The sequence below is a fragment of the Schistocerca piceifrons genome, chromosome X, assembly GCF_021461385.2.
Source record: "Schistocerca piceifrons isolate TAMUIC-IGC-003096 chromosome X, iqSchPice1.1, whole genome shotgun sequence".
NCBI classification, from domain to species: Eukaryota; Metazoa; Arthropoda; class Insecta; order Orthoptera; family Acrididae; genus Schistocerca; species Schistocerca piceifrons.
In genome coordinates this window covers 396,158,144-396,178,372 of record NC_060149.1, presented here as the reverse complement: position 1 = coordinate 396,178,372, position 20,229 = coordinate 396,158,144, and the positions used below count along the sequence as shown (strand labels likewise).

General features: G+C 44.8%; 1 protein-coding gene across 1 annotated transcript in view; it reads right to left on the bottom strand.

The window, feature by feature from the left end:
* The window catches only part of LOC124721584 (regucalcin-like), a 58,120-nt gene that overhangs the window by 25,424 nt on the left and 12,467 nt on the right, over positions 1–20,229 (bottom strand). Inside the window, exon 2 of the mRNA XM_047246630.1 lies at positions 7,092–7,262. Coding sequence (XP_047102586.1) covers positions 7,092–7,251 — 160 coding nt within the window. The 5' untranslated portion in view covers positions 7,252–7,262. The remainder of the gene's footprint in view (positions 1–7,091; positions 7,263–20,229) is intronic.

The following is a 20,229-nucleotide window of genomic DNA, read 5'->3' as shown; positions in this document are numbered from 1 at the left end:
GACAGTCCATCTCGGAGAAAACGCAGGTACATTGACAATGTTCCAATTTGCTCTATCCCCCACTCCTTCCTTTCTTGCTCTGTAGTTTCCAACAGTCTTCATTAGTTGCTCCATGAATGTTCAAAATGAAGGACATTTAGCTATCCACCACTGCCGAATGTTACAAATAGTAATTATGCTTTGGTTAGCATGTCCTTAGAAATACAGGGTGTTCGGAAATTCCCGTTCCATACTTCATGGGCTTGTAGAGGACAGTGAGTACATAATATTTTGAATAGGAACCCGTGTCCAGAAACGTACCCTTTTTGTGCTACAGCCATTTGCAAACATGTTGATAACGCGACCACCTTTACAAGTAATTTATTAGGTGTGAGCTAGTACATCACTTGCTTCACAATTCCACTCATTAATAACCAAAGAAACAAAAAGGGAACTTAATCAGTTTTCAGAAAGACTGTCCAAAGTATGCAGTACGGCTTCTTCAAATTCGTGTGTGCGGCGTTCCTTGGAGCACCACAGTCACTCCTACTGATCGTGAATGTACACCTTCCTCGAGTCGTTCCTAACGGTGGCGAAAAGAGTATGCGGTGGAGTCGGACATTGTAGATAATGATCTTCACAGAGGCGACGACCAGCTCTTCCATTACCTTGAGCTTCGCCGCACAGGATCATGTCGGTGTACTCTGAAAACGTGTACTCTGATACTCACAGACACATGAATGAGGCTCGAACCTAGTCAGAGAAGTAGGATAAACGTCAAAAAATGACATCAGCCGGTCCGACGTAAGCGCCGCTGCCCCCCCCCTCCTCCCCCCCCCCCTCCCCCATGACTACCCTGTTGCATTCCTACCTAGTAAACATGTTTTCAAACGGCTGTAGCACGGAAACGGTACGTTTTCGGACATGGGTTCTTATTCAAAACACTATGTACTTACTTCCCCTCTACAAGTCCTACAAGTCCTAGAATTTTGTAACGGGAATTCCCAAATACCCTGCATGTTTCCGGACATGCGTTCTTATTCAAAGTATTATGTACACACTTCCCTCTACACGTCCTAGAACCTTAAATTTCCAACCACCCTATATAATTCTTGAAATCGACTATATAGTAACAGAGTATTGATGTAATTCACTCGAGAATGAAAGTGGCTACTGGGCAGTTCATTGCCGCATTTTGCACTGATAAAGGCCAGTGATGGAAATTCACCTGGCGTGTTATTGGATTAACATACAATTTGTTGTGAGACCTTGTCTGCTTCAGTGTATGTTCCACAACACGAAATATGCTGACGGATGTCCCCTGATTTAGGAAGTGCATGTATGCAGACTATGCCATCCAATGAGTGTTAGATAAGCGAGTCAAGTGGGCAGCCTCACGTCTACTGGTTCTATGGAAGCATCTGGCAAAATATTGTGGCTGTGTTTCGGCAGGAAACTTCTTAGTCAACGGAAGGATTCGTGGCTCGACGCTTTGACATAACTATTACGAGACGTAGCCAAAGTTTTAATTATTACCTCGAAAAAATAAATTTTATTTATCCCGCCGAACTGAAACAGGAGAGGAAATGTTGCAGCTGTTGTCACGTCGATCCAGATGACCGCCTTAGCCTCCGAATTACCATGGACGAGTGCTGGGTATGTCTGTGTGAGCCCGAGAGAAAGGAGCAACACAGGCACTGGAAACATTTGTGTTCACTACTGTGGAAGTCGGGACCATTGGTCTAGTGATAAAGCGCGGGTATAGAATCGAGAGATCGTGGGATCGAATCCCAGTCGGACTATGGACATTTTCAGTGTTCCTTTAATCTAGCTTTCACCTCTGAAGGATGTGAGAAGTCGCCAAGATCGACAGGTGGTTCGACTTCCACGTTAAACTGTAGGTCTCCTTTCATCAGCTGAATAACGGGGATATGGCTTGGTTCAAATGGCTCTGAGCACTATGGGAATTAACTGCTGAGGTCATCAGTCCCCTAGAACTTAGAACTACTTAAACGTAACTAACTTACGGACATCACACACATCCATGCCCAAGGCAGGATTCGAACCTGCAACCGTAGCGGTCGCGCGGTTCCAAACTGTAGCGCCTAGAACCGCTCGGCCACTCCGGCCGGCAACAGGGGTAAATTATGTACACAGAAGTCCCTGAACTTGTGTCCAATTGGAAGACTTACACCCAGCCACTGAGCCGCAACACCGCAAGAAAAAAGGCGAGGACCCAGTCATCTTCGGACAAGATGATGCTGAATATTTTCCGGACTGTCAAATGGCTCTGAGCACTATGGGACTCAACATCTTAGGTCATAAGTCCCCTAGAACTTAGAACTACTTAAACCTAACTAACCTAAGGACATCACACACACCCATGCCCGAAGCAGGATTCGAACCTGCGACCGTAGCAGTCCCGCGGTTCCGGACTGCAGCGCCAGAACCGCACGACCACCGCGGCCGGCGGACTGTCATGGTGCAGAAATAATAGATTATGGTCGTAAGGAGTAAACCGCCATAGTAAATGCTCTTACGAGGTTTCTGGAGGCAGTTAATCCTCCGTTACTCCCACGATAATTCCTGACACGGTCACTCGTACGGATGACAGGTGTCATCCACAACATAAACGATGTATTTGGACATTTAGAACGGCCTACAGGAATGATTTTAGAAGTGTTTTATTTAAATCTAAATATAATACATGTAATATACAAATACAGTAAAGTGTACACTAGGTGATAAATATTTTTGGCAGTTGATCGTAAATAGCTCTATTACCCTTCTGACAGCAGACCACTTGTCATTCTCTCTATCAAGGATACTATCGAACCTCAGAAATCACAAGTACAACCTGAATCGGTTTTCATTCAAGCATAAGTAGCACGATTCAAGTCCGTTGCCCTTTCAATTATCCCACAACTTTGATAAATTCTTTCTAGAAGTCTCAGAGATCCGCAGTTATATTATAAACCAATGAAAGCACTGATCTCTGTAACATCTGTTTCTTTAGCATCCCTTTCTCTAGAAAAGTTATCACGTACTTTGTTGATGTAAATGTTAGTACATGCTGCAATTATGGGTATTATACAGAGGGGTCCAAAATATGTATCCACTGTTTAAAAGTCCATAAGTCGCAAATTAATTGACGGAGTTGTCTCATCTTTGGTAGTGTAATAGTCTGTAGTTCCGGCAATCGCCACACAAACGTTGTATTGCGTTGTTTTGTTTTGTCAGATGACAGTCGCCAGATAGCCAGTGTTTTGTTCTTAATTGCACCTAGTTACTCGAGTAAACGTGGCTGGCGCAAGGCTTACATTCGATGAAAGGAAGTCAGTTTTGAAGTGGTATTTTAAGTACGAAAACATTAATGAGGTTCAACGGCAATGGCGAAATGAGTATCAAACAGAGCCACCGACACGTTTAACGATTCGTCGCATTCGAGACAAATTTGAAGCCGAAGGCTGTGTTAAAGATGTACACAAACAACGATCTGGTCGACCTGTAACTGTACCAAGTCCAGCTAACTCCCATCGTGTGTTACAGCAATTCACTCGCTCACCAAAGAGACAGTGTGCCACAGAGACAGTGTGCCCGTGAAACTGGAGTGAGTTGCTCAAGTGTTCGTCGAATTTTGAAGACAGCGAAGTGGAAGTGCTACATCCCACGATTGCTACACGCAATGAACGAGGACGACTAAGATCGTAGAACGGAGTACTGTGAGTGGTTTAATAACATGGTGCGCAACGATGAAGAGTTTGCAGAGATGATTGTGTGGTCTGATGAGGCACAGTTCAAACTCAATGGTACAGTAAATCGCCACAATTGCATCTACTGGGCCGCCAAAAATCCGAACGTCCATGTAGACAAAGCCGTGAATTTGCCGGGAGTAAATGTGTGGTGTGGGTTGTCTTACCGGGGCTTGATTGGGCCATTCTTCTTTGACAGCACACTTACCGGTGAGGTTTATCTTCAGAAGCTTCAGACATCCATTTTACCTGCCATCCGAGACGTGTATGGAAACGCAAGAGTTTACGTTCAACAAGATGGTGCCCCAGCCCACTACCAAAATCGTGTTAGGGCGTATCTCGACGAAAATCTACCAGGAAGATGGATAGGCCGTAGAGGTGCTGTGGAGTATCCACCATGTTTCCTAGACCTAACTCCTCTGGACTTTTACCTGTGGGGAACACTGAAGGACGTCGTTTATCGACAAAAGCCAAGCACATTGGATGAACTTCGAGAATCCATCGTACCACACCACATATTTACTGCTGGCAAATATCCAACTGAACACGTTTCAGTCAGTAGTTCGTGCTGCAGTTCGGCGGCATCGTTTGTGTGTGGATGTTAATAGAGACCATTTCGAACACCTACAGTGATATCTTTAAGTTGGACTTTAAGCTACACTTTCACCAAAAATGAGACTACTTCGTCAATTAGTTTGCAAGTTATGGATTTTTAAACAGTGGATACATTTTTTTGGACCCCTCTGTATTTTCATCCAAGAATAACTTAGTAATATCTATTTCAGTCTTTGGTATACGAGCTTTATTTTTGGATCCAGGTAAATGTAAAATAATATTATAAGATATTGTCCTAACGTTGGTAGGATATTTACTTTTCCCCATTTAGCTATTCCATCTTTTCCTAAAAGAAAAAAATCCTCTTGAATTATTTCCTCCAGTGATTCAAATTCAGCATTTTCTGACACTTCTTGTTCTGTTCCTGAATCATGACCGCTGTCATGTACACAGTCCTCGTTCTATGGGTCAACAGTGTCACTGCCAGCGTCTTCATCACTCAACACATGGAACCATTCCAGCCATGCATAAGGACCTCTGCTAAGCACTGTCCTAGGTTTTTTTTTACCTTTGGCACTAAAAGTATAGAGATATTTACTTTTCGTAGGCAAGTATTCTAGGCATAAAGCAGATTAACTGTATTTAGTTTAGATTGTCCTAAAATTACACACGTTAAAGTTGTAATGGATTTAGGAAAGCAATAAAGTAACATACACTGAATTTGTTTTACATTGTAGCAGTAGTGCTCGCGCTGATAACTACTGTCCTCCAGGCCACAATAATGTTTCATAAACAATGCAACCTGCGTAAGTGAAAGCCAGTAATGTGTGAAGCTAACAGATGAAGAGTTAAAAGAAAGGTACTGAAAACGGTGCGAACTCAATCCAACCCAGTCATACAAAATAGAGCAGGAAAATCATATGGACGACGAGTGTCAGCCCTGCGAGCAATGGAGGGTTAAGAAGCATTGCGAAAAGCAGTAAAAGGGGAAGTTTCTGCTCCATAACAACACTCCAGCGTACTCTGCGCGTGATACAATGACACATGCTACTTTCTCGGGAAAGCAAATTTTCACTCACCCCGTCCCTGTATTCTCTTGATACAACTAGTTGCTTCTCATCCTCCCTGAGATGAAGAAACCATTTCGTGACAGGCATTTCCAGTATGATGGCCAGGTGATTTTTGAGGTATAACGTTTCCTGAAAATCCAAAATGCATACATCTTCAAGCACGGACTCTATCAAGTCCACCATCGATAGAAAAGTGTCGCACTGAAGAGCGCGTATGTGGAAGGACAAACACCAATTTTCGTACTCTCAGCTTGATTTTCTCGAGGTGATAAAAAATTTGATGATTACGCTCGTAGAAGTCAGTATTCCATAAACGTATTTGTACATCTACATCTACGTACACACTAGCTGATCAAAATTATCTTTATATCTATTAGTTGGCATTAATACACGGTGTGCTTTTATGAGAGCTTGAACGCTTCTGGGACACCGCCAATGAGGAGTCTGAATGTCTGTGGAAGAATGGCAATCCCTTCTTGCTCAAGAGAAGGCAGTGACGGACGCTGGTCTCTAGAACGAAGCCGACGTTCTAACTCATTCCAGAGGTGTTCCATTGGGTTGAGATCAGTCCGTTTCAAAAATATTTTTGTCCACAAACCATTGCCTTAGAGATACTGCTTTATGACATGGTGCAGTGTCATGCTGAAACAAACAATCGCCGTCTCCGGGCTCTTTCTCTACTGTAGGCACTACACCATGCTGTAAAATGTGTTTATATCCTTCTGCATTTAGCGCTTTCTTAACTGCGATAAGGGGACCACACTCTAACCACGAAATACGCCTTCATACCGCAATAACACATCTTCTATACTTCACTGTTGGTACTATAATCAATGGTGAGTAACGTTCTGCAGGCATACGCCAAACTCAACCCTTCCATAGGATTGCCACAGGGTATAGCTTGATTTAACACTCCAAATGATTTGTTCCCATTCATCGACTGTCCAGTGGCGTTGGTCTTTACACCACCACAAGCTTCACTCAACATTGACTATAGAAACGTTTGGCTTATGAAGATCTGCTCAACCACTGCACCCCATACTTTATAACTCCCTACGCACAGTCATTGTGATAACTGGTCTGCGCTCTGAAACTCAGGAGCCATTCCTTCTGCTGATCTCATGCGAGTTTAACAACCACCCTTGGTAATGATCGACGGTCCCTGTCCTTCAGTAAATGAGGTGTTCCTGGTCTTGGTTTAGCTATGGTTGTTTCTTCGCGTTTGCACTTCCCAATCACATCACTGAAATTTGACTAAGAGTTTAGATGTCCCTGATAGTTTTGTTACTCAAGTGTCATACAATGACTAGTCCACGTTCGAAATTACTGAGCTCTCCTGGCCAACACATTCTGCTGTTCCTGCTTCCCTACTTCTATACTGGCAAGTCTGCTTCTCGTGACATCTATATTGTTCCATTCCACATTACACAGAGGTGTCCGAGTACTTCTACTCAGAGAATGTACAAAAAATAAAATACAATTCTTTTTTGTCCAGCATGTTGAACATGACTGTTCAGCGTAATCGCAACTGCAGTAATAACTTTGAATTATGAGCCAGCTTCATTAGAATGCACAGATCGAGACTGTTTACCTCCATGACCCTAGGCTCGTAATCATTTGTAAATTGACTTGTTGGCTGAAACTGGTCGTGGTATTAGAAAATAAAATTTCCATTGGTGCTGCAGTTTGTTCTGATAAAATAGAAAACGCGTGTAATTCTTTAGAGAATACTTACGAAACGTAAGTGATGCTAGAGACTTGGTTGCCGGATCAAACTTGTGTACTCCGCAGCCCTCGATGTCAGTGAAGTAGAGTACTTTCTTGTCGTGGTCCCAGTGAGGGCCTTCGCCCAACCTAACGGGATCGGTGATTTTCTCAATTTTGTATGATGCCATTTTTTGACTTTCTGAAACAAATAAAAGTTTACAAATTATGTGCATCTCATGCAAGTATACAGAAATTCAACGTACTTCTCCAAATTTTTCAATTTTGGGAGTGATGGTGAATACTTCACGGATTTTGGTGAACAAGTGCCCGGTATAGATGTGATGACTGGTATTCCAGTGCTAGATGCCATATATAACTTGCCATAACCTCCACTTTTAATGAGCCACAGGTGTCTGAGATTTTACCAACAACAACGAAATATATGGAATGTTTAAATGTAATAATAATAAATTATCTAGTTACACTAAAATATGTATTTTAATATAACAATTATTTATTTACACCCCTTTTTTAACATAACGACCAAGAAACTGGAATACAGTGAAATAAACCATTTAAAAACTTCAGCTGGAAAATTTATTAGGCACATGGTTCATGTAGTTGATTTAAGAACTATCTTCTGGTTCCTCGTATGCATCGCATTTCTTACCAGTGTCGGCAAGTTAATTACTGGATTTGTTAATGTTAGTGGTAGAGGGCGGCCGGATGCCCTTTCTTTCGCCGTCCATTCCCCAACCCCCCCTTACCCTCGTCCGCAGCTCGTGGTCGTGCGGTAGCGTTCTCGCTTCCCACGCCAGGGTTCCCGGGTTCGATTCCCGGCGGGGTCAGGGATTTTCTCTGCCTCGTGATGACTGGGTGTTGTGTGATGTCCTTAGGTTAGTTAGGTTTAAGTAGTTCTAAGTTCTAGGGGACTGATGACCATAGTGCTCAGAGCCATTTGAACCATTGAACCTTACCCTCCCTTCACGGAATTCTTGCACCCTAACTGTCTGCATCTAGTGTTATCCCATATGAAGTATGCGAACGTTTTGTAAATGTTTTCGAATCGTGTAACTCTGGCGGGCCGTGGGTACCAGCCCGGTATTCGTCTAGTACGTGGGAAACGACGTAAAAACCACATCCAGGCTGGCATAGTGGAGTGCGTCCCTGAATCCCGGAAGTGGCGTGCTACGGCCTGGTTACACTGACAGCTCCGATTTAAGAACTGAAACCAACCTCTGTACGAACAGGCCTTGGACGACCCAACGGTACCGGCAGACCGCCGAGTCATCCTCAGCCTATAGGCATCACTGGATGCGGATATGGATGGGCATGTGTTCAGCACACTGCTCTCTCGGCCGTTATCAGTTTTGAGAACTATAAGAACCAAGAACTCAAAAGTTGGCCAACATCATGACTTACACAATGCAAAACAGAAATGTGCACTCACCATTATTAGTGCTCCACTTATCACTTTCAATGCTTATTTGTGACGAGGGTTTTTAAAAGCATTTTACAGCTGGTCTGGGTCTGTGTTTCCTCCAATAATTTCCTATAATTAATGTATAACGACTGTGTCAAGTTTAACGTACGAAGGCTATGAATGTACAGTTAAGAATTCCTTGCGAATATCCATTGGAAATGGAAATGAGCGTTTGGCGTTATTGGCCGGGAGCCCATTACATTCGCCACATTGGGCGGCCTGCGCGCCGGATGGGGATGAAATGATGATGAAGACAACACAACACTCAGTCCCTGAGCGAAGAAAATCCTTGACCCAGCCGGGAATCGAACCTGGGCCCCTTAGGACGGCAGTCCGTCACGCTGACTTTTTTGATCGTTCTGTTTGGTCGTTGCGGACGTCACATGACATCCGTCCATGTTCATTTTGTTGATCCTTCCACTCAGTTTTTTATTACAGAGGCCAATCAGCTCTCTGACCGAACACGCTGAGCTACCATGCCGGCAGTCCATTCAGCTATCGGGGCGGACGCGAATATCCACTAATTGTGTCTTACTAAATGTAAAGTATGAACTGTAACTTCCTCCTATAAAACAATGTTGGTCGTGTAATAGCATGTTGTCTGATATAACATTTAGTCTTATTGTTAATAGTTCGGCATAGATAATGAACCTCGAGTTAAGAAAGCCGATACCTCGGCAGTTCCCTGGTTGAGTGAATTGATTGAACAGACTTCAGACAAAAAATTTGAGAACCAGTTGTCGTGATAAAATATAACCATGAGAACATAAGTTAGCTTGGTAACATTTTCGCAGATATTGCGATCATTTACATTTGAAGTTATGACTGTTCACATGATGAGACGTATTTTTGTTCTTTTTCATGTTTCGGCACAATATTATATTGACTGCTGTCCTTTTTTCCATGCGTATTTTACAATGACGAATGTGGGGCCTCTTCTTAGAACAGGATCGTCGAATGCATGTGTCTGCGAGAAGAGGTCACCAAAATGACAAATGCACTACGTTCTCAAATCTGTATTTTGTAACGATGACTGTTGAGTCTGTAGCGGAGCCAAAGGTACGTCAATACGGTGTTATTTTCACAATATATGACTCAGTGTAACCCACAGTCAACACCGAGAACACTATTGATCACAAATTTCTGGAAACAGTATCTACCGTTCAGTATCTAGAAGTAACTATCCAGAGCGACCTTAAGTGTAATGACCACATAAAACAAACAGCAGGAAAAGCAGATGTCAGACTGCGACTCATAAGAAGAATCTTGAGGAAATGTAACGCACCCACGAAAGACGTGGCCTACAAGATTACAAGATGCTTGTTCGGCCGATTCTTGAGTTTCCTTCACTAATACGGGAGAGTCCTTGGAGGGTGTGGTCCATCAACAAAGGAGGTGGCTTACATAACACTCGTTCGACCTATACTTGAGTATAGCTCATCAGTGTGGGATCCGTACCGGGTCGGGTTGACGGAGGAGATAGAGAAGATCCAAAGAAGAGCGGCGCATTTCGTCACAGGATTATTTGGTAAGTGTGATAGCGTTACGGAGATGTTTAGCAAACTCAAGTGGCAGACGCTGCAAGAGAGGCGCTCTGTATCGCGGTGTAGCTTGCTGTCCAGGTGTCGAGAGAGTGCGTTTCTGGATGAGGTATCGAATATAATGCTTCCCCCTACTTATACCTCCCGAGGAGATGACAAATGTAAAATTAGAGAGATTCGAGCGTGTACGGAGGCTTTCCGGCAGTCATTCTTCCCGCGAACCATACGCGACTGGAACAGGAAAGGGAGGTAATGACAGTGGCACGTAAAGTGCCCTCCGCCACACACCGTTGGGTGGTTTGCGGAGTATAAATGTAGATGTAGATGTAGACCCTTACCAGGCAGGACTGATAGAAGAGATAGAGGAGATACAACGAAGAGCGGCGCGTTTCGTCACTGGATCTCTTGGTCAGTGCGAGAGCGTTACAGAAATGCTCAACAAATTCCAGTGACAGACGCTACCAGAGAGACGTAGTGCATCACGGAGAAGGTTAGTACTGAAATTTCGAGTGGGCACTTTCTCGGAAGTGTCGGACAACATATTATTGCCTCCCACATATATCTCGTGAAATGTCCACGACGAGAAAAATTTGAGGTATTAGATCTAATAAAGAGGCTTACCGAGACTCATTCTTCCCGTGTGCCGTTCACGAGTGGAACAGGGAAGGGGGGATGAGTTATTGGCTCCAGAAGTATCCTCCGCCATTCACCGTTAGGTGTCTCGCGGAGTATTGATGTAGATGATATAAACACAATAACAATATAAGAACATAACATTAATTGCAAATCAGAGGCATGCACCATCGTGCCAATGAATACTTACATTTTACTTTACGTTTGCGTTTTAATTAATAAGAACACCCGGCCAAATGTTAGTCACCCCAGGAAATATCACCTTAATTCAGCGTAACTCCATCTCTAGCTTTGACAGTGGTCTCGTTTCCGCGAAGAAGAGACGCCACAAATTTCTTACGTGTAGCACGTAAAGCTGAAGGCACTCATTGATGATTACGAGGACGTGCTGAAAAGTAATGCCTCCGACTGACTTACGTGAAAACTCTTAACTCTTTTTAAATAAAATAAACATTCTACTTCTTTATTCTTCATGTCTACACATTTATTTTTCAACACAGTCACCCGGGCGACAAAGACATTTCTCCCATCGAGAGACCAGATTGTTGATACCGTCACTGTAGAAGGTTTGACTTTGTTGACGGAGCCACAACCTTACCTCCGCTTGCACCGCTTCATCACTATGAAACAGAAGTCCTCGTAGGTGACCTTTAAGTTTTGGAAACGGATGAAAATCGGATGGGGCTAAGTCGCGGCTGTGTGGATGAAGATCGATGATAGTAAACACGCGGTGTCGGAATGTTGGAGATGTCGCAGAGCTTGTGTGTGGTCTGGCACTGACCTACTGAAGGAGAGGGTGCTGCAAGTGTGGACGAGTTCTTCGAATTCAAAACTCGATTACGGCAAGTTGTTTCCCACGCACCGCCCTGTTACACGCTGCATTTCGGAGCCCTCTAGCGGCACAGAGTTGCTACTTGCTTCAGCGAAGCGTGAAAATCGACCGCGTAATACGCATGAGATGTATACCTCAAACGATATTGAGCACAGAATACAAAATTCGGAGGTTTCCAGCACGCCCTCGTAGAAGCCAAAGAACTAACAAACGGCGCGGATGTTGATAGCTACTTTTCTCCTGCCGTTCCAAATAGTTGCTGAAGCTGACTGTCAATCGATTCTACAGCCGCCAACATACACTATGTGATCGAAGGCATCCGGACCCCCCCCCCCCCCCAAAAAAAAAAAAACCTTCATTTTTCATATTAGGTGCATTGTGCTGCCACCAACTGCTAGATATTGCATATCAGCGACCTCAGTAGTCATTACACATCGTGTAAGAGCAGAATGGGGCGCTCCGTAGAACTCACGAACTTCGAACGTGGTCAGGTGATTGGGTGTCACTTGTGTCATACGTTTCTAAGCGAGATTACCACGCACCTAAACATCCATAGGTCCATTGTTTCCGATGCGATAGTGAAGAGGAAACGTGAAGGGACACGTACAATTCAAAAGCGTACAGGCTGACCACGTCTGATGACTGACAGAGGCCGCCGACAGTTGAAGATGGTCGTTATGTGTAATAGGTAGACATCTATCCAGACCTTCACACAGGAATTCAAACTGAATCAGCATCCACTGGAAGTACTATGACAGTTAGGTGGGAGGTTAGAAAACTTGGATTTCATGGTCGAGCAGCTGCTCATAAGCCACGCATCACGCCGGTAAATGCCAAACGACGCCTCTCTTGGTGTAAGGAGTGTAAACGTTGGACGATTGAACTGTGAAGAAACGTTGTGTGGAGTGACGAATCACGGTACACAATGTGGCAATCCGATGGCAGGGTGTGGGTATGGCGAATGCGCGGCGAACGTCATCTGCCAGCGTGTGTAGTGCCAACAGTAATAATCGGAGATGGTGGAGTTATGGTGTGGTCGTGTTTTTCATGGAGGGGCTTCCACCCCTTGTTGTTTGGCGTGGCACTATCACAGCACAAGGCTTACATTGATGTTTTAAGCACCTTCTTGCTTCCCACTGTTGAAGAGCAGTTCGGGCATGGCGATTGCATCTTTCAGCACAATCGAGTACCTGGTCATAATTGACGGCCTGTGACGGAGTGATTACACGAATCCTATAGAACACCTTTGGGATGTTTTGGAACGCCAACTTCGCGCCAGGCCTCACCAACCGACATCGATACCTCTCCTCAGTGGAGCACTCCGTGAAGAATGGGCTGCCATTCCCCAAGAAACCTTCCAGCACCTGACTGAACGTATGCCTGTGGGAGTGGAAGTTGTTATCAAGGCTAAATTCCAGCATTACCGATGGAGGGCGCCACGAACGTGTAAGTCATTTTCAGCCAGGTAGTGTACATTGCGCGTAAATGCCACGAAGATAAGATACGAGAAATTAGGGCTCATACAGTGGCATATAGGCAGTTGTTTACCCCTCAATCTGATTGCGAGTGGAACAGGACAGGAAATGGCTAGTAGTTTTACAAAGTATCCTCCGCCACTCACCATACGGTGGCTTGCGGAGTTTCCACGTAGATGTCGATGTGGATAGTCCTAGATATTTTTGTGGAATTAAGATCGTGCAATTTAACGAGTCAATCGAGGTGTGTTCGCCAAACCGGGAAAGTATGCGTGCAACCCTGTGAATACGACACCAGTTACCTTGGAAGGGGAGTGTGTCCACAGCGCACTCATCTGGAAGATGTAGGAGAGATAGAGGAGATGTGTTTCACAGTAGCGAAGATGCTCATAGCTCCTCAGATAGGTATTTTAGAGCCCATGGTTGGCTCTGACCACTATGGGTCTTAACTTCTGAGGTCATCAGTCCCCTAGAACTTAGAACTACTTAAACCTAACTAACCTAAGGACATCACACACATCCAGGCCCGAGGCAGGATTCGAACCTGCGACCGTAGCGGTCGCGCGGTTCCAGACTGTAGCGCCTAGAACCTCTCGGCCATACCGGCCGGCCTTAGAGCCCATGTTTACTGGACATTTTCTCTTGTTTTTGTCCATACCACCATCTCTGAAAGTTGCCTACCCTACAATCTTAGCAACAACAGTACCGATACATGTATTCTACTGTTTTCGCTTATAACTCTACTCGTTCCCTACCGGTACAGGGACCCTTATCTCAAATTGATACATTTATCCTTCTCCATCAGCCTAGAAAGTTTGTATCACCATCATGGAATCACCCTGTAGACAGGGTGATTCTTTCCACCGTGTACAAACTCCAGGGACTGATCGATGAGAGGACACAGAACAAAAAAGGTCTAATGAACTTATATCTGGATATGCATGGTTTACATGCTAGAGACCATTTATTCAATCATACTTTGTTATAGAGACTGCGGTCTAACACGCGCTGTACCATGCAGCCACACTTACAGTATGCATGGTTTCCTCCTAGAGGTTGATACTGTTAGGTTAGGTTAGTGTTTTTTAATGTCCCGTCGACAACGAGGTCATTAGAGACGGAGCACAAGCTCGGATTAGGGAAGGATGGGGAAGGAAATCGGTCATGCCCTTTCCAAGAAACCATCCCGGCATTTGCCTGAAACGATTTAGGGAAATCACGGAAAACCTAAATCAGGATGGCTGGAGACGGGATTGAACCGTCGTCCTCCCGAATTCGAGTCCAGAGTGCTAACCAATGCGCCACCTCGCTCGGTTTGATACTGTTCCTCATACGTCTTGCCCTAGCGCCCTCTCCTGACATAGACATTGGTAATGTTATGTCCGATTCACTTCTCTTGCTGACTCACCTTGTAGTGGATGTGATACAGCGCTGCACACAATGGTTCCGTATCCGAATCGAGAGCTTGCTGACATTATGTTTAAGTAAACAACGGGCGGCGGGTAGCAAGGTTGTATCAGGAGACCCGTCCCCGCCGACAACAGCCACAGCATTCAATGTTTGCAACAGTGTTCCGCCGTTTATCTGAGACAGGGTCGTTTCGGGAAGCAGGAAATCATGAAGGGCATACCCGAAATGTTCGGACACCAGATTTGGAAGAAAATGTGATTAACACCGTGGAAGGCGACCGCCGTGTCAGTATACGGCAGTTGGCCCGCCAGTACAGGGTAAGCCAGACAATTGTTACTACCCTTATCACTTACAGCACGTGCAGGGCCTACTAGCGGCAGACTTTCCACATCGAGAGCAGTCTTGTCGCTGTTTTCTTGACCAGGAGACCACGATTCCGCGATTTGTGTCATCCAGCCAAGTCACAGATGAGGCCACTTTTATACGGATCGGTATCTTTGGCATTCATAACAGTCATCCGTGGGATAATATGCAGAACCCCCATGGCATGGTGACAGCGAATCATCAGCATCGGTGCAGCTGGAATGTGTGGGACGTGATAACTGGCGACGATATTTTGGAACCAGTCTTCCTTCCACGTCGCCTAACAGGCCGGAACTATCGTCGTTTCTTCAAATGGTTCAAATGGCTCGGAGCACTATGGGACTTAATATCAGAGGTCATCAGTCCCCTAGAACTTAGAACTACTTAAACCTAACTAACCTAAGGACATCGCACACATCCATGCCCGAGGCAGGATTCGAACCTGCGACCGTAGCGGTCGCGAGATTCCAGACTGAAGCGCCTAGAACCGCTCGGCCACATCGGCCGGCCGTCGTTTCTTGCGGGTGACTTTGCTCCCCTACTGGAAGAAGTGCCATTGATGGTTCGAAGGGTTATGTGTCTGCAATATGTTGGTGCTCCAGCCCACTTCGCCGTTAACGTCCGGAAGTATCTCAATCGTGTCTTCCTTGGTTGATGGATCGGACGAGGGGGTCCAGTTGTATGATCTGCTCGTTCACCAGATCTCAACCCTTGCGATTTCTCGTTATGGGTCCAAGTCAAAAGCATCGTATATGCAGAGCCCATTCCAAATGTGGAGACAATGGAGCAGCGTATTCATACGGTCTTTGACACTGTTCGGATGCAGCCTGGCAGATGTGAACGTGTGAGACAGAACATGCATTGAGGTACGTGGAAACCATTTTCAACACTGTAGCTGTGGCTGAATGGTACAGCGAGTATTAGATGCAGTGTCTGCAACAATGTATGATCGAATAAATGTTCTCTAGCATGGAAACCGTGAATTTCCAGACATAGGTTCATAAGATCTTTTTTTTTTTGTTCCGTGTTCTCTCATCGATCAGTTCCTACAGTTTGTACACGGTGGAAAAAAATTACCCTACATACATACTATATTTACAGATGCCGGCGCCTATAACTATGACGCTCTGTAGTGTCGTTGGATGGCGTTTCCGCAAATGGGTTCCTGTGTAAAACGTGATCTACTAAGTGCCCTGTACAACCTCTAGAAGCGTGTATAACATGAATTGTGAAAAATTTGCCATTTTGCCATTTGTTGTACGTCTGTCTGTTCGTGCGTCTGTTAAGACGCGTTATTTTCAGGAACGGATGGAGGTATCAAGTTGAATTTTATGTCAAATACTAAGGTCTACTGCCCCTTGGCACATAAAAAAATTAGGCTTTGAAGTCAGTACAGTCAAACAATATGGCCACTTACGTCACATATTTTGATACTAGCAAACTCACTCACGAGTTCTAGTCACACATGTTTGTCTACAGAGATAAACCAGCCTTCGTGTTATGGATAATTTCGTAACTTGTTGCACTGTGGCAATCGCGTTCAGAAAGACTCAATTACACAGACTTCTCAAAGTTTTCAGGGCGCCCGCTAACCCTTCTAACTGTCTCTTGACAAAAAAAGAAGAACATTTCTCCGAACTGCCATTCCCACTCTTAACAAGATTAATTTTATTTTTATATATTAGAACCTTTAACAACACTGGTGCTTTATTTTATTTGTGCGTTGATTAGAGGCATTCCTCTTTTATCTCTCCTGATTGCTTGGTTTAGTGGTAACATCCGCTGACAAACCATCCAAATCGTTACCTGCGTGAAAATAGAGATCTTATATGCTTGATGTGAAATATTTCTTTTGTCTGTCCTCTGAGCCGCTTTGGACTCCCGCGAGGTCCCACGCGGACAGAATCCACGCTGTTTTAGCGATGTGCAGCCTGCGTGCCAAATTACGAGACGATTAACGCTGCTAATTTGCCCACAAATGTTTATTGACGGACTCAGCTTGATCCTCTGCTCCTCTACACTGTTAAATAAATCTAAATAATGGTCGACAGCCTCGCTATAACCCGCGAGGTAGAGTTGCACTTCTCATTATTTCTAAATCAACGACTAAAGCCTTGTAGAAGCATTCTACTTTCAGAAAGATTCCGAAATATGGTAAAAAAATTGTAAATTCCACCGTTAACAATTCATACACTACCTCCATCTGGCTCCAAAGAGCCGGCATGTGTGGCCGAGCGGTTCTAGGCGCTTCAGTCTGGAAACGCGCGACCGCTACGGTCGCAGGTTCGAATCCTGCCTCGGGCATGGATGTGTGTTCTGTCTTTAGGTTAGTTAGATTTAAGTGGTTCTAAGTTCTAGGGGTCTGATGACCTCCGTTGTTAAGTCCCATAGTGCTCAGAGCCGTTTGAACCATTTTTTTTGATTTTTTGTTTTTTGGCTCCAAAGAAATTGCGTCGATAATCTGCATCACAACAAAACAAGAATACAGTCCGAAGTTAATTAGTCAAAATATCCACAAAAATAGTGTACTTCGAGTTTCCACAGAAGCAAAGGGAATTTATTGGGTTCAAGTAGACCTTACCAGTTGCCCGCCCGGATAGCCGCTTGCGTTAGTACACTGCTTCTGGGACTCAGGCAGGTGCGTTGACCCCAGGTCGAATACGCTCGGCCGATTAACGACGAGGGCCGATCACCCGGGGTATGGTTTTTAGGCTGTTTCCCATACACGACTAGGTGGATACCGGGCTAGTGCCCAAGATCGACCTCTGTTACACGATTATAAAACATATGTAAAATGTTCGTACAAACACTACATGCAGGCAGCTGGGGTACACACATGGTGGCATGAAGGGCACTCGGCGACCGCTTAAAATAACCATGCCACATCCAGCAGCAACAGTGCCGACGCAGCGTAGTTGCGGGAAAGGCACAAGGAAAAGCAGAATTCAACGTTGCCTAGTCAGTCTCTTTTACAACACTTCACTTCCGACTGCCTAACCGCTCCACTACTTGGTACCAAACCGCTTCCGACCAATCACCTGTGCACGCACTGAGCTGCAGGGTACATCTATAAAACTGAAATACTTCAATACCACACCAGTACATGGAAACGCAGTTGCGAATGCTTCTAAGATTTCCGTACCAGAAGAATAACTTTCACGACTACCAAATATCAGAATTTTATACAGCTGGTAGGACCGACTTCGTAGGCTGGGAGGCTGGCCGTACAGAGGTACTGTAGGTGAGTTACTCTCCTGCCGATGCATTACTCATCGGATGAATGGAGATAGCGCGGGCCAGGGGAATTCTTGTGTGATGATGCTACTGCAGTGCCAGCGTAGTAAGAGCAAGAAGAAAACCGGTTGTCTCGTTTATCACAGGAAACGACGCCAAAACCTGGAAACTTGCCGTTGTCTTAATCGCTGCTTGCTGAGCGGGCTCTATGACGACCTGTTTTCTGTTACGACTAAGACTTCCTGCAATGATGTGTTATATCCCATAACTTAGTTTATGTGCTTTAGCGTAACGTACCTCGGGTACGTGCGGTTTGCCGACGTGTAATATCCTAGCAGTATAAGGAAACCAGAAAAAAATTAGTCATTCCTCTGACACATCGCGCTAAACCTGTGTAACACGGCCTTGATATCAGCCTCAGTGCACAGACAAAGAGATTACACAATATTCGTCATGTGTGCCATTTCAAGCTACAGTCACTCACTGATTTATTTTATTTATCTTACGGCAGATGGTGGCAGCACATATACAAATATAAATACAATAATAAATAAGAATATAAATGTGTAATTCGTACAACAGCTGGACACAAACATGGAAAGACTGCGAGAAATGCATGACTGAACATACGAGTACATGCAGATGCTAGCCAAGCCTGTAGGGTGCGCTGTTGTATTTGACCACAAATGGCACCTATCCAATGTCCTCAAAAAGTTGCAAGTGTCAACCGTGATCAGAACAGTGTTCTCTGTAGCTGTGAGCGCATTTTTTCGGAAATAAGTGAATTCTAATTCTGGCAAATTGTTGGTGCTCGTATGGTGGGTAGTTCCGTAACCAAGGTCACGAAGGTATATGGTGTTTCAAGAGGGACGATATCGAAGATTTATGCCGCATACAGGGGGAGCGCAAAAATATCAACCGCAAGTCACAACGCGGACGAAAGTGTGTGTCTAGTGACCGTGGCAGACAGTCATTGGAAGAGGATTGTGACGTAAAGTAAGAATCAGACAACTGCATAAATCACTGCAGAAATGAACGTCGCTCTCGCGAACCCTACCAGCACCGAAACAACACAAATGGAGCTCTTTAAGCTGGAATCAGAGGACAAGCTAGAATTCCAAAACCATTAATCAGTGATGAAAATTCCCGTAGCAGGGAAATGTGGTGGCGAAGCCACAAAAATTGGACTATGGAGCAGTGGAAGAAAGCCATTTGGTTCACTGAGTCTTGTTTCTAACTGCTCCAACTTCTGGCCGAGTTAACGTCCCAAGAGTGAAACATTGCGGATGTTCGGTGATGATATGGGCAGTCATATCGTGGTATTCCATGAGCCCCAAGGGTACTGTGCAAGAACGCAATACTGCCAACGATTATGTGACTATTGTGGCTGATCAGTTACACAATGTGTGTTCCCAATGGTGATGCTGAGTTACAAGACAACAAGGCCAATGCTCACACATTCCGCGTTGCCCAGGACTGGTTTGTGAAGACTATGGTGAATTGTCGCGTCTCCCCCGGCCACCATAGTCACCAGGTCTCAATATTATTTGACTCGGTGCCCCACTGCAGACTCCTAACTAAGGTACGAGCATATGGGATTGGTTCCCAAATATGTGAGTGGCTCGAAGACTTCTTAAGAAATAGAACCCAGTACGTTGTCCTCGATGGTGAGTGTTCATCGGAGGTGAGGGTATCATCTGGAGTGCCCCAGATAAGTGTGGTAGGTCCACTGTTGTTTTCTATCTACATAAATGATCATTTGGATAGGGTGGATAGCAATGTGCGGCTGTTTGCTGATGATGCTGTGGCGTACGGGAAGGTGTCGTCGTTAAGTGACTGTAGGAGGATACAAGCTGACTTGGACAGGATTTGTGATTGGTGTAAAGAATGGCGGCTAACTCTAAATATAGATAAACGTAAATTAATGTAGATGAATAGGAAAAAGAATCCCGTAATGTTTGAATACTCCATTAGTAGTGTAGCGCTTGACACAGTCACGTCGATTAAATATTTGGGCGTAACATTGCAGAGCGATATGAAGTGGGACAAGCATGTAGTGGCAGTTGTAGGGAAGGCGGATAGTCGTCTTCGGTTCATTTGTAGAATTTTGGGAAGATGTGGTTCATCTGTAAAGGAGACCGCTTATAAAACACTAATACGACCTATTCTTGAGTACTGCTCGAGCGTTTGGGATC